General features: G+C 55.2%; 1 protein-coding gene across 1 annotated transcript in view; it reads left to right on the plus strand.

Annotated features, from left to right (window-relative positions):
* Window positions 1-22322, plus strand: part of C7H2orf76 (chromosome 7 C2orf76 homolog) — a 54796-nt gene extending 32474 nt beyond the window's left edge. Inside the window, exon 6 of the mRNA XM_068246330.1 lies at window positions 20996-22322. Within this exon, the coding sequence (XP_068102431.1) occupies window positions 20996-21072 (77 nt within the window). The 3' untranslated portion in view covers window positions 21073-22322. The remainder of the gene's footprint in view (window positions 1-20995) is intronic.
* The last annotated feature ends 1338 nt before the right edge of the window (window positions 22323-23660 follow it).

Raw genomic sequence — 23660 nt, forward strand, 5'->3', positions numbered from 1 at the left:
CAGCAGGGGGAGCTCTGTGTGTCAGATCTCTGGAGGGGGAGTGACAGGAGATAAGCTGCATGTAGTACACAGTGATGGCCAGCAGGGGGAGCTCTGTGTGTCAGATCTCTGGAGGGGGAGTGACAGGAGATAAGCTGCATGTAGTACACAGTGATGGCCAGCAGGAGGAGCTCTGTGTGTGAGATCTCTGGAGGGGGAGTGACAGGAGATAAGCTGCATGCAGTACACAGTGATGGCCAGCACGGGGAGCTCTGTGTGTCAGATCTCTGGAGGAAGATTGACAGGAGATGGGCTGCATGTAGTACACAGTGATGGCCAGCAGGGGGAGCTCTGTGTGTCAGATCTCTGGAGGAACAGTGACAGATGATGAGCTGCATGTAGTACACAGTGATGGCCAGCAGGGGGAGCTCTGTGTGTCAGATCTCTGGAGGGGAGTGACAGGAGATAAGCTGCATGTAGTACAGTGATGGCCAGCAGGGGGAGCTCTGTGTGTCAGATCTCTGGAGGGGGAGTGACAGGAGATAAGCTGCATGTAGTACACAGTGATGGCCAGCAGGGGGAGCTCTGTGTGTCAGATCTCTGGAGGAGGAGTGACAGGAGATAAGCTGCATGTAGTACACAGTGGTGGCCAGCAGGGGGAGCTCTGTGTGTCAGATCTCTGGAGGGGGAGTGACAGGAGATAAGCTGCATGTAGTGTACAGTGATGGCCAGCAGGGGGAGCTCTGTGTGTCAGATCTCTGGAGGAGGAGTGACAGGAGATGAGCTGCATGCAGTACACAGTGATGGCCAGCAGGGGGAGCTCTGTGTGTCAGATCTCTGGAGGAGGAGTGACAGGAGATAAGTTGCATGTAGTACACAGTGATGGCCAGCAGGGGGAGCTCTGTGTGTCAGATCTCTGGAGGGGGAGTGACAGGAGATAAGCTGCATGTAGTGTACAGTGATGGCCAGCAGGGGGAGCTCTGTGTGTCAGATCTCTGGAGGAGGAGTGACAGGAGATGAGCTGCATGCAGTACACAGTGATGGCCAGCAGGGGGAGCTCGGTGTGTCTCTGGAGGAAAGTGACAGGAGATAAGCTGCATGTAGTACACAGTGATGGCCAGCAGGGGGAGCTCTGTGTGTCAGATCTCTGGAGGGGAGTGACAGGAGATAAGCTGCATGTAGTACACAGTGATGGCCAGCAGGAGGAGCTCTGTGTGTGAGATCTCTGGAGGAGGAGTGACAGGAGATAAGCTGCATGTAGTACACAGTGATGGCCAGCAGGGGGAGCTCTGTGTGTCAGATCTCTGGAGGGGGAGTGACAGGAGATAAGCTGCATGTAGTACACAGTGATGGCCAGCACGGGGAGCTCTGTGTGTCAGGTCTCTGGAGGAGGAGTGACAGGAGATAAGCTGCATGTATTACACAGTGATGGCCAGCACGGGGAGCTCTGTGTGTCAGATCCCTGGAGGGGAGTGACAGGAGATAAGCTGCATGTAGTACACAGTGATGGCCAGCAGGGGGAGCTCTGTGTGTCAGATCTCTGGAGGGGGAGTGACAGGAGATAAGCTGCATGTAGTACACGGTGATGGCCAGCAGTGGGAGCTCTGTGTGTCAGGTCTTTGGAGGGGGAGTGACAGGAGATAAGCTGCATGTAGTACACAGTGATGGCCAGCAGGGGGAGCTCTGTGTGTCATATCTCAGGAGGGGGAGTGACAGGAGATAAGCTGCATGCAGTACAGTGTGATGGCCAGCAGGGGGAGCTCTGTGTGTCAGATCTCTGGAAGGGAGTGTCAGGAGATAAGCTGCATGTAGTACACAGTGATGGCCAGCAGGGGGAGCTCTGTGTGTCAGATCTCTGGAGGGGGAGTGACAGGAGATAAGCTGCATGCAGTACAGTGTGATGGCCAGCAGGGGGAGCTCTGTGTGTCAGATCTCTGGAGGGGGAGTGACAGGAGATAAGCTGCATGTAGTACACAGTGATGGCCAGCAGGGCGAGCTCTGTGTGTCAGATCTCTGGAGGGGGAGTGACAGGAGATAAGCTGCATGTAGTACACAGTGATGGCCAGCAGGAGGAGCTCTGTGTGTCAGATCTCTGGAGGGGGAGTGACAGGAGATAAGCTGCATGTAGTACACAGTGATGGCCAGCAGGGGGAGCTCTGTGTGTCAGATCTCTGGAGGAGGAGTGACAGGAGATAAGCTGCATGTAGTACACAGTGATGGCCAGCAGGAGGAGCTCTGTGTGTGAGATCTCTGGAGGGGGAGTGACAGGAGATGAGCTGCATGTAGTACACAGTGATGGCCAGCAGGGGGAGCTCTGTGTGTCAGATCTCTGGAGGGGGAGTGACAGGAGATAAGCTGCATGTAGTACACAGTGATGGCCAGCAGGGGGAGCTCTGTGTGTGTCAGATCTCTGGAGGGGGAGTGACAGGAGATAAGCTGCATGTAGTACACAATGATGGCCAGCAGGGGGAGCTCTGTGTGTGTGTCAGATCTCTGGAGGGGGAGTGACAGGAGATAAGCTGCATGTAGTACACAGTGATGGCCAGCAGGGGGAGCTCTGTGTGTGTCAGGTCTCTGGAGGGGGAGTGACAGGAGATGAGCTGCATGTAGTACAGAGTGATGGCCAGCAGGGGGAGCTCTGTGTGTCAGATCTCTGGAGGGGGAGTGGCAGGAGATAAGCTGCATGTAGTACACAGTGATGGCCAGCAGGAGGAGCTCTGTGTGTGAGATCTCTGGAGGGGAAGTGACAGGAGATAAGCTGCATGTAGTACACAGTGATGGCCAGCAGGGGGAGCTCTGTGTGTCAGATCTCTGGATGGGGAGTGACAGGAGATAAGCTGCATGTAGTGTACAGTGATGGCCAGCAGGGGGAGCTCTGTGTGTCAGATCTCTGGAGGAGGAGTGACAGGAGATGAGCTGCATGCAGTACACAGTGATGGCCAGCAGGGGGAGCTCTGTGTGTCTCTGGAGGAGAGTGGCAGGAGATAAGCTGCATGTAGTACACAGTGATGGCCAGCACGGGGAGCTCTGTGTGTCAGGTCTCCTGTGGAGGAGTGACAGGAGATAAGCTGCATGTAGTACACAGTGATGGCCAGCAGGGGGAGCTCTGTGTGTCAGATCTCTGGAGGGGGAGTGACAGGAGATAAGCTGCATGTAGTACACAGTGATGGCCAGCAGGAGGAGCTCTGTGTGTCAGATCTCTGGAGGGGGAGTGACAGGAGATAAGCTGCATGTAGTACACAGTGATGGCCAGCAGTGGGAGCTCTGTGTGTCAGGTCTCTGGAGGGGGAGTGACAGGAGATAAGCTGCATGTAGTACACAGTGATGGCCAGCAGGGGGAGCTCTGTGTGTCATATCTCAGGAGGGGGAGTGACAGGAGATAAGCTGCATGCAGTACAGTGTGATGGCCAGCAGGGGGAGCTCTGTGTGTCAGATCTCTGGAGGGGGAGTGACAGGAGATAAGCTGCATGTAGTACACAGTGATGGCCAGCAGGGGGAGCTCTGTGTGTCGGATCTCTGGAGGGGGAGTGACAGGAGATAAGCTGCATGTAGTACACAGTGATGGCCAGCAGGAGGAGCTCTGTGTGTCAGATCTCTGGAGGGGGAGTGACAGGAGATAAGCTGCATGTAGTACACAGTGATGGCCAGCAGGGGGAGCTCTGTGTGTCAGATCTCTGGAGGGGGAGTGACAGGAGATAAGCTGCATGTAGTACACAGTGATGGCCAGCAGGGGGAGCTCTGTGTGTGTCAGATCTCTGGAATGGGAGTGACAGGAGATAAGCTGCATGTAGTACACAATGATGGCCAGCAGGCGGAGCTCTGTGTGTGTGTCAGATCTCTGGAGGGGGAGTGACAGGAGATAAGCTGCATGTAGTACACAGTGATGGCCAGCAGGGGGAGCTCTGTGTGTGTCAGGTCTCTGGAGGGGGAGTGACAGGAGATGAGCTGCATGTAGTACAGAGTGATGACCAGCAGGGGGAGCTCTGTGTGTCAGATCTCTGGAGGGGGAGTGACAGGAGATAAGCTGCATGTAGTACACAGTGATGGCCAGCAGGAGGAGCTCTGTGTGTGAGATCTCTGGAGGGGGAGTGACAGGAGATAAGCTGCATGCAGTACAGTGTGATGGCCAGCAGGGGGAGCTCTGTGTGTCAGATCTCTGGAGGGGAAGTGACATCAGATAAGCTGCATGTAGTACACAGTGATGGCCAGCAGGAGGAGCTCTGTGTGTCAGATCTCTGGAGGGGGAGTGACAGGAAATAAGCTGCATGTTGTACACAGTGATGGCCAGCAGGGGAGCTCTGTGTGTCAGATCTCTGGAGGGAGAGTGACAGGAGATAAGCTGCATGCAGTACACAGTGATGGCCAGCAGGGGGAGCTCTGTGTGTCAGATCTCTGGAGGAGGAGTGACAGGAGATAAGCTGCATGTAGTACACAGTGATGGCCAGCACGGGGAGCTCTGTGTGTCAGATCTCTGGAGGGGGAGTGACAGGAGATAAGCTGCATGTAGTACACAGTGATGGCCAGCAGGGGGAGCTCTGTGTGTCAGATCTCTGGAGGGGGAGTGAAAGGAGATGAGCTGCATGTAGTACAGAGTGATGGCCAGCAGGGGGAGCTCTGTGTGTCAGATCTCTGGAGGGGGAGTGGCAGGAGATAAGCTGCATGTAGTACACAGTGATGGCCAGCAGGAGGAGCTCTGTGTGTGAGATCTCTGGAGGGGGAGTGACAGGAGATAAGCTGCATGTAGTACACAGAGATGGCCAGCAGGGGGAGCTCTGTGTGTCAGATCTCTGGAGGGGGAGTGACAGGAGATAAGCTGCATGTAGTGTACAGTGATGGCCAGCAGGGGGAGCTCTGTGTGTCAGATCTCTGGAGGAGGAGTGACAGGAGATGAGCTGCATGCAGTACACAGTGATGGCCAGCAGGGGGAGCTCTGTGTGTCTCTGGAGGAGAGTGACAGGAGATAAGCTGCATGTAGTACACAGTGATGGCCAGCAGGAGGAGCTCTGTGTGTGAGATCTCTGGAGGAGGAGTGACAGGAGATAAGCTGCATGTAGTACACAGTGATGGCCAGCAGGGGGAGCTCTGTGTGTCAGATCTCTGGAGGGGGAGTGACAGGAGATAAGCTGCATGTAGTACACAGTGATGGCCAGCACGGGGAGCTCTGTGTGTCAGGTCTCTGGAGGAGGAGTGACAGGAGATAAGCTGCATGTAGTACACAGTGATGGCCAGCAGGAGGAGCTCTGTGTGTGAGATCTCTGGAGGAGGAGTGACAGGAGATAAGCTGCATGTAGTACACAGTGATGGCCAGCAGGGGGAGCTCTGTGTGTCAGATCTCTGGAGGGGGAGTGACAGGAGATAAGCTGCATGTAGTACACAGTGATGGCCAGCACGGGGAGCTCTGTGTGTCAGGTCTCTGGAGGAGGAGTGACAGGAGATAAGCTGCATGTAGTACACAGTGATGGCCAGCAGGGGGAGCTCTGTGTGTCAGATCTCTGGAGGGGGAGTGACAGGAGATAAGCTGCATGTAGTACACAGTGATGGCCAGCAGGAGGAGCTCTGTGTGTCAGATCTCTGGAGGGGGAGTGACAGGAGATAAGCTGCATGTAGTACACAGTGATGGCCAGCAGGGGGAGCTCTGTGTGTCATATCTCAGGAGAGGGAGTGACAGGAGATAAGCTGCATGCAGTACAGTGTGATGGCCAGCAGGGGGAGCTCTGTGTGTCAGATCTCTGGAGGGGAGTGACAGGAGATAAGCTGCATGTAGTACACAGTGATGGCCAGCAGGGGGAGCTCTGTGTGTCAGATCTCTGGAGGGGGAGTGACAGGAGATAAGCTGCATGCAGTACAGTGTGATGGCCAGCAGGGGGAGCTCTGTGTGTCAGATCTCTGGAGGGGGAGTGACAGGAGATAAGCTGCATGTAGTACACAGTGATGGCCAGCAGGGGGAGCTCTGTGTGTCAGATCTCTGGAGGGGGAGTGACAGGAGATAAGCTGCATGTAGTACACAGTGATGGCCAGCAGGGGGAGCTCTGTGTGTGTCAGATCTCTGGAGGGGGAGTGACAGGAGATAAGCTGCATGTAGTACACAATGATGGCCAGCAGGGGGAGCTCTGTGTGTGTGTCAGATCTCTGGAGGGGGAGTGACAGGAGATAAGCTGCATGTAGTACACAGTGATGGCCAGCAGGGGGAGCTCTGTGTGTGTCAGGTCTCTGGAGGGGGAGTGACAGGAGATGAGCTGCATGTAGTACAGAGTGATGGCCAGCAGGGGGAGCTCTGTGTGTCAGATCTCTGGAGGGGGAGTGGCAGGAGATAAGCTGCATGTAGTACACAGTGATGGCCAGCAGGAGGAGCTCTGTGTGTGAGATCTCTGGAGGGGAAGTGACAGGAGATAAGCTGCATGTAGTACACAGTGATGGCCAGCAGGGGGAGCTCTGTGTGTCAGATCTCTGGAGGGGGAGTGACAGGAGATAAGCTGCATGTAGTGTACAGTGATGGCCAGCAGGGGGAGCTCTGTGTGTCAGATCTCTGGAGGAGGAGTGACAGGAGATGAGCTGCATGCAGTACACAGTGATGGCCAGCAGGGGGAGCTCTGTGTGTCTCTGGAGGAGAGTGACAGGAGATAAGCTGCATGTAGTACACAGTGATGGCCAGCACGGGGAGCTCTGTGTGTCAGGTCTCCTGTGGAGGAGTGACAGGAGATAAGCTGCATGTAGTACACAGTGATGGCCAGCAGGGGGAGCTCTGTGTGTCAGATCTCTGGAGGGGGAGTGACAGGAGATAAGCTGCATGTAGTACACAGTGATGGCCAGCAGGAGGAGCTCTGTGTGTCAGATCTCTGGAGGGGGAGTGACAGGAGATAAGCTGCATGTAGTACACAGTGATGGCCAGCAGTGGGAGCTCTGTGTGTCAGGTCTCTGGAGGGGGAGTGACAGGAGATAAGCTGCATGTAGTACACAGTGATGGCCAGCAGGGGGAGCTCTGTGTGTCATATCTCAGGAGGGGGAGTGACAGGAGATAAGCTGCATGCAGTACAGTGTGATGGCCAGCAGGGGGAGCTCTGTGTGTCAGATCTCTGGAGGGGGAGTGACAGGAGATAAGCTGCATGTAGTACACAGTGATGGCCAGCAGGGGGAGCTCTGTGTGTCGGATCTCTGGAGGGGGAGTGACAGGAGATAAGCTGCATGTAGTACACAGTGATGGCCAGCAGGAGGAGCTCTGTGTGTCAGATCTCTGGAGGGGGAGTGACAGGAGATAAGCTGCATGTAGTACACAGTGATGGCCAGCAGGGGGAGCTCTGTGTGTCAGATCTCTGGAGGGGGAGTGACAGGAGATAAGCTGCATGTAGTACACAGTGATGGCCAGCAGGGGGAGCTCTGTGTGTGTCAGATCTCTGGAGGGGGAGTGACAGGAGATAAGCTGCATGTAGTACACAATGATGGCCAGCAGGGGGAGCTCTGTGTGTGTGTCAGATCTCTGGAGGGGGAGTGACAGGAGATAAGCTGCATGTAGTACACAGTGATGGCCAGCAGGGGGAGCTCTGTGTGTGTCAGGTCTCTGGAGGGGGAGTGACAGGAGATGAGCTGCATGTAGTACAGAGTGATGACCAGCAGGGGGAGCTCTGTGTGTCAGATCTCTGGAGGGGGAGTGACAGGAGATAAGCTGCATGTAGTACACAGTGATGGCCAGCAGGAGGAGCTCTGTGTGTGAGATCTCTGGAGGGGGAGTGACAGGAGATAAGCTGCATGCAGTACAGTGTGATGGCCAGCAGGGGGAGCTCTGTGTGTCAGATCTCTGGAGGGGAAGTGACATCAGATAAGCTGCATGTAGTACACAGTGATGGCCAGCAGGGGGAGCTCTGTGTGTCAGATCTCTGGAGGGGGAGTGAAAGGAGATGAGCTGCATGTAGTACAGAGTGATGGCCAGCAGGGGGAGCTCTGTGTGTCAGATCTCTGGAGGGGGAGTGACAGGAGATAAGCTGCATGTAGTACACAGTGATGGCCAGCAGGGGGAGCTCTGTGTGTCAGATCTCTGGAGGGGGAGTGAAAGGAGATGAGCTGCATGTAGTACAGAGTGATGGCCAGCAGGGGGAGCTCTGTGTGTCAGATCTCTGGAGGGGGAGTGGCAGGAGATAAGCTGCATGTAGTACACAGTGATGGCCAGCAGGAGGAGCTCTGTGTGTGAGATCTCTGGAGGGGGAGTGACAGGAGATAAGCTGCATGTAGTACACAGAGATGGCCAGCAGGGGGAGCTCTGTGTGTCAGATCTCTGGAGGGGGAGTGACAGGAGATAAGCTGCATGTAGTGTACAGTGATGGCCAGCAGGGGGAGCTCTGTGTGTCAGATCTCTGGAGGAGGAGTGACAGGAGATGAGCTGCATGCAGTACACAGTGATGGCCAGCAGGGGGAGCTCTGTGTGTCTCTGGAGGAGAGTGACAGGAGATAAGCTGCATGTAGTACACAGTGATGGCCAGCAGGAGGAGCTCTGTGTGTGAGATCTCTGGAGGAGGAGTGACAGGAGATAAGCTGCATGTAGTACACAGTGATGGCCAGCAGGGGGAGCTCTGTGTGTCAGATCTCTGGAGGGGGAGTGACAGGAGATAAGCTGCATGTAGTACACAGTGATGGCCAGCACGGGGAGCTCTGTGTGTCAGGTCTCTGGAGGAGGAGTGACAGGAGATAAGCTGCATGTAGTACACAGTGATGGCCAGCAGGAGGAGCTCTGTGTGTGAGATCTCTGGAGGAGGAGTGACAGGAGATAAGCTGCATGTAGTACACAGTGATGGCCAGCAGGGGGAGCTCTGTGTGTCAGATCTCTGGAGGGGGAGTGACAGGAGATAAGCTGCATGTAGTACACAGTGATGGCCAGCACGGGGAGCTCTGTGTGTCAGGTCTCTGGAGGAGGAGTGACAGGAGATAAGCTGCATGTAGTACACAGTGATGGCCAGCAGGGGGAGCTCTGTGTGTCAGATCTCTGGAGGGGGAGTGACAGGAGATAAGCTGCATGTAGTACACAGTGATGGCCAGCAGGAGGAGCTCTTTGTGTCAGATCTCTGGAGGGGGAGTGACAGGAGATAAGCTGCATGTAGTACACAGTGATGGCCAGCAGGGGGAGCTCTGTGTGTCATATCTCAGGAGAGGGAGTGACAGGAGATAAGCTGCATGCAGTACAGTGTGATGGCCAGCAGGGGGAGCTCTGTGTGTCAGATCTCTGGAGGGGAGTGACAGGAGATAAGCTGCATGTAGTACACAGTGATGGCCAGCAGGAGGAGCTCTGTGTGTCAGATCTCTGGAGGGGGAGTGACAGGAGATAAGCTGCATGCAGTACAGTGTGATGGCCAGCAGGGGGAGCTCTGTGTGTCAGATCTCTGGAGGGGGAGTGACAGGAGATAAGCTGCATGTAGTACACAGTGATGGCCAGCAGGGGGAGCTCTGTGTGTCAGATCTCTGGAGGGGGAGTGACAGGAGATAAGCTGCATGTAGTACACAGTGATGGCCAGCAGGGGGAGCTCTGTGTGTCAGATCTCTGGAGGGGGAGTGACAGGAGATAAGCTGCATGTAGTACACAGTGATGGCCAGCACGGGGAGCTCTGTGTGTCAGGTCTCCTGTGGAGGAGTGACAGGAGATAAGCTGCATGTAGTACACAGTGATGGCCAGCAGGGGGAGCTCTGTGTGTCAGATCTCTGGAGGGGGAGTGACAGGAGATAAGCTGCATGTAGTACACAGTGATGGCCAGCAGGAGGAGCTCTGTGTGTCAGATCTCTGGAGGGGGAGTGACAGGAGATAAGCTGCATGTAGTACACAGTGATGGCCAGCAGTGGGAGCTCTGTGTGTCAGGTCTCTGGAGGGGGAGTGACAGGAGATAAGCTGCATGTAGTACACAGTGATGGCCAGCAGGGGGAGCTCTGTGTGTCATATCTCAGGAGGGGGAGTGACAGGAGATAAGCTGCATGCAGTACAGTGTGATGGCCAGCAGGGGGAGCTCTGTGTGTCAGATCTCTGGAGGGGGAGTGACAGGAGATAAGCTGCATGTAGTACACAGTGATGGCCAGCAGGGGGAGCTCTGTGTGTCGGATCTCTGGAGGGGGAGTGACAGGAGATAAGCTGCATGTAGTACACAGTGATGGCCAGCAGGAGGAGCTCTGTGTGTCAGATCTCTGGAGGGGGAGTGACAGGAGATAAGCTGCATGTAGTACACAGTGATGGCCAGCAGGGGGAGCTCTGTGTGTCAGATCTCTGGAGGGGGAGTGACAGGAGATAAGCTGCATGTAGTACACAGTGATGGCCAGCAGGGGGAGCTCTGTGTGTGTCAGATCTCTGGTGGGGGAGTGACAGGAGATAAGCTGCATGTAGTACACAATGATGGCCAGCAGGGGGAGCTCTGTGTGTGTGTCAGATCTCTGGAGGGGGAGTGACAGGAGATAAGCTGCATGTAGTACACAGTGATGGCCAGCAGGGGGAGCTCTGTGTGTGTCAGGTCTCTGGAGGGGGAGTGACAGGAGATGAGCTGCATGTAGTACAGAGTGATGACCAGCAGGGGGAGCTCTGTGTGTCAGATCTCTGGAGGGGAAGTGACATCAGATAAGCTGCATGTAGTACACAGTGATGGCCAGCAGGAGGAGCTCTGTGTGTCAGGTCTCTGGAGGAGGAGTGACAGGAGATAAGCTGCATGTAGTACACAGTGATGGCCAGCAGGGGGAGCTCTGTGTGTCAGATCTCTGGAGGGGGAGTGACAGGAGATAAGCTGCATGTTGTACACAGTGATGGCCAGCAGGGGAGCTCTGTGTGTCAGATCTCTGGAGGGAGAGTGACAGGAGATAAGCTGCATGCAGTACACAGTGATGGCCAGCAGGGGGAGCTCTGTGTGTCAGATCTCTGGAGGAGGAGTGACAGGAGATAAGCTGCATGTAGTACACAGTGATGGCCAGCACGGGGAGCTCTGTGTGTCAGGTCTCTGGAGGAGGAGTGACAGGAGATAAGCTGCATGTAGTACACAGTGATGGCCAGCAGGGGGAGCTCTGTGTGTCAGATCTCTGGAGGGGGAGTGACAGGAGATAAGCTGCATGTAGTACACAGTGATGGCCAGCAGGAGGAGCTCTGTGTGTCAGATCTCTGGAGGGGGAGTGACAGGAGATAAGCTGCATGTAGTACACAGTGATGGCCAGCAGTGGGAGCTCTGTGTGTCAGGTCTCTGGAGGGGGAGTGACAGGAGATAAGCTGCATGTAGTACACAGTGATGGCCAGCAGGGGGAGCTCTGTGTGTCATATCTCAGGAGAGGGAGTGACAGGAGATAAGCTGCATGCAGTACAGTGTGATGGCCAGCAGGGGGAGCTCTGTGTGTCAGATCTCTGGAGGGGAGTGACAGGAGATAAGCTGCATGTAGTACACAGTAATGGCCAGCAGGGGGAGCTCTGTGTGTCAGATCTCTGGAGGGGGAGTGACAGGAGATAAGCTGCATGCAGTACAGTGTGATGGCCAGCAGGGGGAGCTCTGTGTGTCAGATCTCTGGAGGGGGAGTGACAGGAGATAAGCTGCATGTAGTACACAGTGATGGCCAGCAGGGGGAGCTCTGTGTGTCAGATCTCTGGAGGGGGAGTGACAGGAGATAAGCTGCATGTAGTACACAGTGATGGCCAGCAGGGGGAGCTCTGTGTGTCAGATCTCTGGAGGGGGAGTGACAGGAGATAAGCTGCATGTAGTACACAGTGATGGCCAGCACGGGGAGCTCTGTGTGTCAGGTCTCCTGTGGAGGAGTGACAGGAGATAAGCTGCATGTAGTACACAGTGATGGCCAGCAGGAGGAGCTCTGTGTGTCAGATCTCTGGAGGGGGAGTGACAGGAGATAAGCTGCATGTAGTACACAGTGATGGCCAGCAGTGGGAGCTCTGTGTGTCAGGTCTCTGGAGGGGGAGTGACAGGAGATAAGCTGCATGTAGTACACAGTGATGGCCAGCAGGGGGAGCTCTGTGTGTCATATCTCAGGAGGGGGAGTGACAGGAGATAAGCTGCATGCAGTACAGTGTGATGGCCAGCAGGGGGAGCTCTGTGTGTCAGATCTCTGGAGGGGGAGTGACAGGAGATAAGCTGCATGTAGTACACAGTGATGGCCAGCAGGGGGAGCTCTGTGTGTCGGATCTCTGGAGGGGGGGTGACAGGAGATAAGCTGCATGTAGTACACAGTGATGGCCAGCAGGAGGAGCTCTGTGTGTCAGATCTCTGGAGGGGGAGTGACAGGAGATAAGCTGCATGTAGTACACAGTGATGGCCAGCAGGGGGAGCTCTGTGTGTCAGATCTCTGGAGGGGGAGTGACAGGAGATAAGCTGCATGTAGTACACAGTGATGGCCAGCAGGGGGAGCTCTGTGTGTGTCAGATCTCTGGAGGGGGAGTGACAGGAGATAAGCTGCATGTAGTACACAATGATGGCCAGCAGGGGGAGCTCTGTGTGTGTGTCAGATCTCTGGAGGGGGAGTGACAGGAGATAAGCTGCATGTAGTACACAGTGATGGCCAGCAGGGGGAGCTCTGTGTGTGTCAGGTCTCTGGAGGGGGAGTGACAGGAGATGAGCTGCATGTAGTACAGAGTGATGACCAGCAGGGGGAGCTCTGTGTGTCAGATCTCTGGAGGGGAAGTGACATCAGATAAGCTGCATGTAGTACACAGTGATGGCCAGCAGGAGGAGCTCTGTGTGTCAGGTCTCTGGAGGAGGAGTGACAGGAGATAAGCTGCATGTAGTACACAGTGATGGCCAGCAGGGGGAGCTCTGTGTGTCAGATCTCTGGAGGGGGAGTGACAGGAGATAAGCTGCATGTTGTACACAGTGATGGCCAGCAGGGGAGCTCTGTGTGTCAGATCTCTGGAGGGAGAGTGACAGGAGATAAGCTGCATGCAGTACACAGTGATGGCCAGCAGGGGGAGCTCTGTGTGTCAGATCTCTGGCGGAGGAGTGACAGGAGATAAGCTGCATGTAGTACACAGTGATGGCCAGCACGGGGAGCTCTGTGTGTCAGATCTCTGGAGGGGGAGTGACAGGAGATAAGCTGCATGTAGTACACAGTGATGGCCAGCAGGGGGAGCTCTGTGTGTCAGATCTCTGGAGGGGGAGTGAAAGGAGATGAGCTGCATGTAGTACAGAGTGATGGCCAGCAGGGGGAGCTCTGTGTGTCAGATCTCTGGAGGGGGAGTGGCAGGAGATAAGCTGCATGTAGTACACAGTGATGGCCAGCAGGAGGAGCTCTGTGTGTGAGATCTCTGGAGGGGGAGTGACAGGAGATAAGCTGCATGTAGTACACAGAGATGGCCAGCAGGGGGAGCTCTGTGTGTCAGATCTCTGGAGGGGGAGTGACAGGAGATAAGCTGCATGTAGTGTACAGTGATGGCCAGCAGGGGGAGCTCTGTGTGTCAGATCTCTGGAGGAGGAGTGACAGGAGATGAGCTGCATGCAGTACACAGTGATGGCCAGCAGGGGGAGCTCTGTGTGTGAGATCTCTGGAGGAGGAGTGACAGGAGATAAGCTGCATGTAGTACACAGTGATGGCCAGCAGGGGGAGCTCTGTGTGTCAGATCTCTGGAGGGTGAGTGACAGGAGATAAGCTGCATGTAGTACACAGTGATGGCCAGCACGGGGAGCTCTGTGTGTCAGGTCTCTGGAGGAGGAGTGACAGGAGATAAGCTGCATGTAGTACACAGTGATGGCCAGCAGGGGGAGCTCTGTGTGTCAGATCTCTGGAGGGGGAGTGACAGGAGATAAGCTGCATGTAGTACACAGTGATGGCCAGCAGGAGGAGCTCTGTGTGTCAGATCTCTGGAGGGGGAGTGACAGGAGATAAGCTGCATGTAGTACACAGTGATGGCCAGCAGTGGGAGCTCTGTGTGTCAGGTCTCTGGAGGGGGAGCGACAGGAGATAAGCTGCATGTAGTACACAGTGATGGCCAGCAGGGGGAGCTCTGTGTGTCATATCTCAGGAGAGGGAGTGACAGGAGATAAGCTGCATGGAGTACAGTGTGATGGCCAGCAGGGGGAGCTCTGTGTGTCAGATCTCTGGAGGGGAGTGACAGGAGATAAGCTGCATGTAGTACACAGTGATGGCCAGCAGGGGGAGCTCTGTGTGTCAGATCTCTGGAGGGGGAGTGACAGGAGATAAGCTGCATGCAGTACAGTGTGATGGCCAGCAGGGGGAGCTCTGTGTGTCAGATCTCTGGAGGGGGAGTGACAGGAGATAAGCTGCATGTAGTACACAGTGATGGCCAGCAGGGGGAGCTCTGTGTGTCAGATCTCTGGAGGGGGAGTGACAGGAGATAAGCTGCATGTAGTACACAGTGATGGCCAGCAGGAGGAGCTCTGTGTGTCAGATCTCTGGAGGGGGAGTGACAGGAGATAAGCTGCATGTAGTACACAGTGATGGCCAGCAGGGGGAGCTCTGTGTGTCAGATCTCTGGAGGGGGAGTGACAGGAGATAAGCTGCATGTAGTACACAGTGATGGCCAGCAGGGGGAGCTCTGTGTGTGTCAGATCTCTGGAGGGGGAGTGACAGGAGATAAGCTGCATGTAGTACACAATGATGGCCAGCAGGGGGAGCTCTGTGTGTGTGTCAGATCTCTGGAGGGGGAGTGACTGGAGATAAGCTGCATGTAGTACACAGTGATGGCCAGCAGGGGGAGCTCTGTGTGTGTCAGGTCTCTGGAGGGGGAGTGACAGGAGATGAGCTGCATGTAGTACAGAGTGATGACCAGCAGGGGGAGCTCTGTGTGTCAGATCTCTGGAGGGGGAGTGACAGGAGATAAGCTGCATGTAGTACACAGTGATGGCCAGCAGGAGGAGCTCTGTGTGTGAGATCTCTGGAGGGGGAGTGACAGGAGATAAGCTGCATGCAGTACAGTGTGATGGCCAGCAGGGGGAGCTCTGTGTGTCAGATCTCTGGAGGGGAAGTGACATCAGATAAGCTGCATGTAGTACACAGTGATGTCCAGCAGGAGGAGCTCTGTGTGTCAGGTCTCTGGAGGAGGAGTGACAGGAGATAAGCTGCATGTAGTACACAGTGATGGCCAGCAGGGGGAGCTCTGTGTGTCAGATCTCTGGAGGGGGAGTGACAGGAGATAAGCTGCATGTTGTACACAGTGATGGCCAGCAGGGGAGCTCTGTGTGTCAGATCTCTGGAGGGAGAGTGACAGGAGATAAGCTGCATGCAGTACACAGTGATGGCCAGCAGGGGGAGCTCTGTGTGTCAGATCTCTGGAGGAGGAGTGACAGGAGATAAGCTGCATGTAGTACACAGTGATGGCCAGCAGGGGGAGCTCTGTGTGTCAGATCTCTGGAGGGGGAGTGACAGGAGATAAGCTGCATGTAGTACACAGTGATGGCCAGCAGGGGGAGCTCTGTGTGTCAGATCTCTGGGGGGGGAGTGACAGAAGATAAGCTGCATGCAGTACAGTGTGATGGCCAGCAGGGGGAGCTCTGTGTGTCAGATCTCTGGAGGGGGAGTGACAGAAAATAAGCTGCATGCAGTACACAGTGATGGCCAGCAGGGGGAGCTCTGTGTGTGTCATATCTCTGGGGGGGGGGGGGGGGGGGGAGTGACAGAAGATAAGCTGCATGTAGTACACAGTGATGGCCAGCAGGAGGAGCTCTGTGTGTCATATCTCTGGGGGGGAGTGACAGAAGATAAGCTGCATGTAGTACACAGTGATGGCCAGCAGGGGGAGCTCTGTGTGTGAGATCTCTGGAGGGGGAGTGACAGGAGATAAGCTGCATGTAGTGTACAGTGATGGCCAGCAGGGGGAGCTCTGTGTGTCAGATCTCTGGAGGGGGAGTGACAGGAGATAAGCTGCATGTAGTGTACAGTGATGGCCAGCAGGGGGAGCTCTGTGTGTCAGATCTCTGGAGGGGGAGTGACAGGAGATAAGCTGCATGCAGTACACAGTGATGGCCTGCAGGGGGAGCTCTGTGTGTCAAATCTCTGGAGGAGGAGTGACAGGAGATAAGCTGCATGTAGTACACAGTGATGGCCAGCAGGGGGAGCTCTGTGTGTCATATCTCTGGGGGGGAGTGACAGAAGATAAGCTGCATGCAGTACACAGTGATGGCCAGCAGGGGGAGCTCTGTGTGTGTCAGATCTCTGGAGGGTGAGTGACAGGAGATAAGCTGCATGCAGTGCACAGTGATGGCCAGCAGGGGGAGCTCTGTGTGTCAGATCTCTGGAGGGGGAGTGACAGCAGATAAGCTGCATGTAGTACATAGTGATGGCCAGCAGGAGGAGCTCTGTGTGTCAGATCTCTGGAGGGGGAGTGACAGGAGATAAGCTGCATGTAGTACACAGTGATGGCCAGCAGGGGGAGCTCTGTGTGTCAGATCTCTGGAGGGGGAGTGACAGGAGATAAGCTGCATGTAGTACACAGTGATGGCCAGCAGGGGGAGCTCTGTGTGTGAGATCTCTGGAGGGGGAGTGACAGGAGATAAGCTGCATGTAGTACACAGTGATGGCCAGCAGGGGGAGCTCTGTGTGTCAGATCTCTGGAGGGGGAGTGACAGGAGATAAGCTGCATGTAGTGTACAGTGATGGCCAGCAGGGGGAGCTCTGTGTGTCAGATCTCTGGAGGAGGAGTGACAGGAGATAAGCTGCATGTAGTACACAGTGATGGCCAGCAGGGGGAGCTCTGTGTGTCAGATCTCTGGGGGGGGGAGTGACAGAAGATAAGCTGCATGCAGTACACAGTGATGGCCAGCAGGGGGAGCTCTGTGTGTCAGATCTCTGGAGGGGGAGTGACAGGAGATAAGCTGCATGTAGTACACAGTGATGGCCAGCAGGGGGAGCTCTGTGTGTCAGATCTCTGGAGGGTGAGTGACAGGAGATAAGCTGCATGCAGTGCACAGTGATGGCCAGCAGGGGGAGCTCTGTGTGTCAGATCTCTGGAGGGGGAGTGACAGGAGATAAGCTGCATGTAGTACACAGTGATGGCCAGCAGGGGGAGCTCTGTGTGTGAGATCTCTGGAGGGGGAGTGACAGGAGATAAGCTGCATGTAGTACACAGTGATGGCCAGCAGGGGGAGCTCTGTGTGTCAGATCTCTGGAGGGGGAGTGACAGGAGATAAGCTGCATGTAGTACACAGTGATGGCCAGCAGGGGGAGCTCTGTGTGTGTCAGATCTCTGGAGGGGGAGTGACAGGAGATAAGCTGCATGTAGTACACAGTGATGGCCAGCAGGGGGAGCTCTGTGTGTCAGATCTCTGGAGGGGGAGTGACAGGAGATAAGCTGCATGTAGTACACAGTGATGGCCAGCAGGGGGAGCTCTGTGTGTCATATCTCTGGGGGGGAGTGACAGAAGATAAGCTGCATGCAGTACACAGTGATGGCCAGCAGGGGGAGCTCTGTGTGTGTCAGATCTCTGGAGGGGGAGTGACAGGAGATAAGCTGCATGTAGTACACAGTGATGGCCAGCAGGGGGAGCTCTGTGTGTCAGATCTCTGGAGGGGGAGTGACAGGAGATAAGCTGCATGTAGTACAGAGTGATGGCCAGCAGGGGGAGCTCTGGAGGGGAAGTGACAGGAGATAAGCTGCATGCAGTACACAGTGATGGCCAGCAGGGGGAGCTCTGTGTGTCAGATCTCTGGAGGGGGAGTGACAGGAGATAAGCTGCATGTAGTACAGAGTGATGGCCAGCAGGGGGAGCTCTGGAGGGGAAGTGACAGGAGATAAGCTGCATGCAGTACACAGTGATGGCCAGTAGGGGAAGTAGATGGGCTGTGGGCAGAACAATGCCCTTGGCTGTACTGGTGGGCTGGGCTGATTGCTGGCAGAGGTATCGGGAGGGGGCGCTGTATGCACACACAGTAGATTCTCAGTAGAGGTGCTCTTTATCTTGTGCCGCGTCCGAGTGTATCCTGGCGTGTGTACACAGCTGCGAGTTTCTCCTGAGTAGGGGTCTTTCTGGACCCCTCCCCTGTTGTGTTGCTGCCCCCTTCTTAAGCTGAGGACACATGGGGGACCGTTGTAGCTGGTCGCTGGCACACCGTGGACGTGACAGCTCGGTGACAGCTTGTCGCCAGGTCCCTCTGTGCAGCAGCCGTACACACGGCGCACAGAGGGACAGAGATGCGGCGGAAGCTGTCACTAAAGGTTCCTCAGCCCCCCCCCCCACCCGCTGGAAGCTCCGGCTATGGGTTGCTGTCGCTAGTCCGCATACACACGCGGTACGCGTGGCGGACTAGCGACCGTTGCGATGGAGTTGCGGTGACGGATGTTTAACAATATGTCTGCTTCCATGAAAGCAGGAAGTAGACACACTGCAGATTTATTGCTGGATTTGTATCAGCTGTAACAGAGAAAAGTTTTTCTTTAAAGATTATGCTGTTGCTTATCCTTTATGCTAGTTACACACCATACAATGTTCTGTTAGATAGATGGTTCAATAGATGATTTCCGGCATGTGCAATCTTATTTTCAATCGTTTTTCTGGTCTATTTATCATAGAAGTGAATGGAAATTGATAAGAAAAGTGATAGGAAAATCTATTGAACAGAAAATTGGATGGTGTGTATCTAGCAATAGAGCAGCGTGGAAGATGTGAGTTCAGGTCCGGAGATAAGCTGCATGCAGTGTACACTGATGGCCAGCAGGGGGTGCTGTGTGTGCAGGAATATAGGGAGGTGGGGGGCAGCTGCCAGAGTACAATGTTCTGCAGGGTGGATGGGACACGTTCTGGCCCGGCACACGTGATCTGCCCCTGCTATAGGCTAGAAGTGTCCTGCACCGTGTCAGCGCCGGGGGAGGGGGAGTCAGTCTCCCCCCTCCTGTGGAAGCAGTGGAGGGCAGTTTGTGCCGGGGGGGAGGGGGGAGTCAGTCCCCCCCCTTCCTCTGGAAGCAGTGGAGGGCAGTTTGTGCCGGGGGAGTCAGTCCCCCCTTCCTCTGGAAGCAGTAGAGAACAGTTTGTGCCGGGTCTTTGTTCCTGGGGGCTGGCATGATGGTAGCACTGCGTTGTCTTCCTGCCAGACACATGTGCTGCATGGGTTAATGCTTCTTGTGTGCCCGGCTGTGCCCAGAATGAGTAATTTCTGACCCCGGTTTGAGGGAGCAGCTCCTTGACCCGGCCAGGTGACAGCGCTGTGACTGCTCAGACGCCGCTGTGCGTGCCGCACTCGCTGCCGGTCCCATGTGGGTAATTAGAGGTGTTTGAAGGTATTGCGGAGCTGCCAATTTGTGCCGCGCTCTGCATATTCCTCCAGATGGATGAATTAAACATCAGATGAGAGACAATGTACCAGCCTGAAGTGTAAAATCTCCTCAATTCCCTGCCAGGACTTCACTGTTATAGAATGGCAATACTGGCAGGTATAGACTGGCATCACTAGTTGTGGGCTGGCGTCATTGCCAGGACTGGTTGTAGCCTGGTGTCGCAGCCAGGACTGGTTGTGGGCTGGTGTCATTGACAGGACTGGGTGTAGGCTGGTGTCACTCCCAGGACTGGTTGTAGGCTGGAGTCCCTGCCAGGACTGGTTGTTTGCTGGTGTCACTGCCAGGACTGGTTGTAGGCTGGGGTCCCTGCCAGAACTGGTTGTAGGCTGGAGTCCCTGCCAGAACTGGTTGTAGGCTGGAGTCCCTGCCAGGACTGGTTGTAGGCTGGAGTCCCTGCCAGGACTGGTTGTAGGCTGGAGTCCCTGCCAGGACTGGTTGTAGGCTGGAGTCCCTGCCAGGACTGGTTGTAGGCTGGAGTCCCTGCCAGGACTGGTTGTGGGCTGGAGTCCCTGCCAGGACTGGTTGTGGGCTGGTGTCGCTGCCAGGACTGGTTGTGGGCTGGTGTCCCTGCCAGGACTGGTTGTGGGCTGGTGTCGCTGCCAGGACTGGTTGTGGGCTGGTGTCGCTGCCAGGACTGGTTGTGGGCTGGTGTCGCTGCCAGGACTGGTTGTGGGCTGGTGTCGCTGCCAGGACTGGTTGTGGGCTGGTGTCGCTGCCAGGACTGGTTGTGGGCTGGTGTCGCTGCCAGGACTGGTTGTGGGCTGGTGTCGCTGCCAGGACTGGTTGTGGGCTGGTGTCGCTGCCAGGACTGGTTGTGGGCTGGTGTCGCTGCCAGGACTGGTTGTGGGCTGGTGTCGCTGCCAGGACTGGTTGTGGGCTGGTGTCGCTCCCAGGACTGGTTGTGGGCTGGCGTCGCTCCCAGGACTGGTTGTAGGCTGGCGTCGCTGCCAGGACTGGTTGTAGGCTGGCGTCGCTGCCAGGACTGGTTGTAGGCTGGCGTCGCTGCCAGGACTGGTTGTAGGCTGGCGTCGCTGCCAGGACTGGTTGTAGGCTGGCGTCGCTGCCAGGACTGGTTGTAGGCTGGCGTCGCTGCCAGGACTGGTTGTAGGCTGGCGTCGCTGCCAGGACTGGTTGTGGGCTGGCGTCACTCCCAGGACTGGTTGTGGGCTGGCGTCACTGCCAGGACTGGTTGTAGGCTGGCATCGCTGCCAGGACTGGTTGTAGGCTGGCGTCCCTGCCACGACTGGTTGTAGGCTGCTGTCACTCCCAGAACTTGTAGGCTGTCACTGCCAGAACTGGTTGTAGGCTGGCGTCACTGCCAGGACTGGTTGTAGGCTGGCGTCACTGCCAGGACTGGTTGTAGGCTGGTGTCACTGCCAGGACTGGTTGTAGGCTGGTGTCACTGCCAGGACTGGTTGTAGGCTGGCGTCACTCCCAGGACTGGTTGTAGGCTGGCGTCACTCCCAGGACTGGTTGTAGGCTGGAGTCACTGCCAGGACTGGTTGTAGGCTGGCATCACTCCCAGGACTGGTTGTAGGCTGGTGTCACTCCCAAGACCGGCTGGTGTCACAGCCAGGACTGGTTGTAGCCAGGTGTCTCTGCCAGGACTGGCTGTTGTAGGCTAGTATCTTTGCCAGGACTTGAATAGGACGTGCTCTGCTGCTGTGTGTGATTGTTGGAGATGGTGAGCTCAGGAGTGGATGGAATTTGCCACACTTGACATTAATTTTAGTAAATTATTGTGATATCTTTGTTTGTGGTGTAACCTTTACCCTGTTCTTTTGACAGCCCATGAAACAGAGCTAGCATTCTTCTGTGAAGCAGACTACAGAGAGTACAAGAAGAATCCCACCACCACCTGGTGACCACAATCCTGTCCACTCCACCATCTCCCCCGAGGAATCCCACCCTTACCTGGTGACCAGAATCTTGTCCATTCCCCCATCTCCCCTTATTAATCCCACCACCACCTGGTGACCACAATACTATCTACTCCCCATCTCCCCTGAGGAGTCCCACCTTCACCTGGTGACCACAATACTATCTACTCCCCATCTCCCCTGAAGAATACCACCACTGCCTGGTGACCACAGTCCTGCCCACTGCCACATCTCCCCTGCGGAGTCCCACCGTCACCTCGTGACCACAGTCCTGTCCACTACCTCATCTCCCCTGAGGAATCTCACTATCACCTGGTGACCATAACCCTGTCCATTCCCCCATCTACCCTTAGAAATCCCACCACCACCTGGTGACCACCATACTATCTACTCCTCATCTCCCCTGAAGAATACCACCACCACCTGGTGACCACAGTCCTGCCCACTGCCACATCTCCCCTGAGCAGTCCCACCGTCACCTGGTGACCACAACCCTGCCCATTCCCCCATCTCCCCTTAGGAATCCCACCACCACCTGGTGACCACAATACTATCTACTCCCCATCTCCTCTGAAGAATACCACCACCACCTGGTGACCACAGTCCTGCCCACTGCCACATCTACCCTGAGAAATCCCACCCTCACCTGGTGACGACAACCCTGTCTACTCCACCATCTCCCCTAAAGAATTCCACTACCACCTATGAGGAGGCTTCGGAGATCCCCCATACTGAAGTTGCAGACAATTTTGTTTTATTGAAGACTGTTACAAACTCTGGTGATAATTCTCTGTGTGTTATCTTCTGAAGTAGTCAGTGACCACGTCCTTGTCACGCTGTCTCTGAACTGACACATTCCCTTATGGGCCATACTTACTCAATCCAAGCTTGGAGAACCTCAGGGAACGCCAGTCACCTGGAGAAGTCTGCAACCGTCCGCTTGGCAAGGAAGGCTGGTGCGGTAACTGGTGGTTGTCGGTTATACGCATGCTTGTCCATGACTGCAGTCAGAGCCATGTCACTAAGCTTCCAATATTCATGGTTGTGATCTGAGATGACCTAAATGAAGACTGCAGTCCATTAAAGGAGAAATCTGGAGGGTTGTTGTCCCCATAGAGCTGCAGTGTGTCCTGATGATGCACAGACAACCAACCTAATCACACTTCGGGTGCAATGCCTTCTAATATGTTCCTGTGTTTATTTTTCCTGCACTAATAAATAGACAAGGTTACTGACTCCTCTGTGTATCATCTCTCTGTACGCATGTACTTGTACGTATACTTCTCTGTGCATGGAAGTGTCCCCGTGTCCCCATACACCCCTGTAATCTTCTCTATGGTGTAGTGTCCCTCCGTACACCCCTGTAATCTTCTCTATGGTGTAGTGTTCCTCCGTACACCCCTATAGACTCTTCTATGGTGTAGTGTCCCTCCGTACACCCCTATAGACTCCTCTATGGTGTAGTGTCCCTCCGTACACCCCTATAGACTCCTCTATGGTGTAGTGTCCCTCCGTACACCCCTGTAATCTTCTCTATGGTGTAGTGTCCCTCCGTACACCCCTGTAATCTTCTCTATGGTGTAGTGTCCCTCCGTACACCCCTGTAATCTTCTCTATGGTGTAGTGTTCCTCCGTACACCCCTATAGACTCTTCTATGGTGTAGTGTCCCTCCGTACACCCCTATAGACTCCTCTATGGTGTAGTGTCCCTCCGTACACCCCTATAGACTCCTCTATGGTGTAGTGTCCCTCCGTACACCCCTATAGACTCCTCTATGGTGTAGTGTCCCTCCGTACACCCCTATAGACTCTTCTATGGTGTAGTGTCCCTCCGTACACCCCTATAGACTCTTCTATGGTGTAGTGTCCCTCCGTACACCCCTATAGACTCCACTATGGTGTAGTGTCCGTCCGTACACCACTATAGACTCCTCTATGGTGTAGTGTCCCTCCGTACACCCCTATAGACTCCTCTATGGTGTAGTGTCCCTCCGTACACCCCTATAGACTCCTCTATGGTGTAGTGTCCCTCCGTACACCCCTATAGACTCCTCTATGGTGTAGTGTCCCTCCGTACACCCCTATAGACTCCTCTATGGTGTAGTGTCCCTCCGTACACCCCTATAGACTCCTCTATGGTGTAGTGTCCCTCCGTACACCCCTATAGACTCCTCTATGGTGTAGTGTCCCTCCGTACACCCCTATAGACTCCTCTATGGTGTAGTGTCCCTCCTTACATCCCTATAGACTCCTCTATGGTGTAGTGTCCCTCTGTACACCCCTATAGACTCCTCTATGGTGTAGTGTCCGTCCGTACACCCCTATAGACTCCTCTATGGTGTAGTGTCCCTCTGTACACCCCTATAGACTCCTCTATGGTGTAGTGTCCCTCCGTACACCCCTATAGACTACTCTATGGTGTAGTGTCCGTCCGTACACCCCTATAGACTCCTCTATGGTGTAGTGTCCCTCTGTACACCCCTATAGACTCCTCTATGGTGTAGTGTCCCTCTGTACACCCCTATAGACTCCTCTATGGTGTAGTGTCCCTCTGTACACCCCTATAGACTCCT

Source organism: Hyperolius riggenbachi, chromosome 7 (genome assembly GCF_040937935.1).
Source record: "Hyperolius riggenbachi isolate aHypRig1 chromosome 7, aHypRig1.pri, whole genome shotgun sequence".
In the NCBI taxonomy this organism is placed as follows: domain Eukaryota; kingdom Metazoa; phylum Chordata; class Amphibia; order Anura; family Hyperoliidae; genus Hyperolius; species Hyperolius riggenbachi.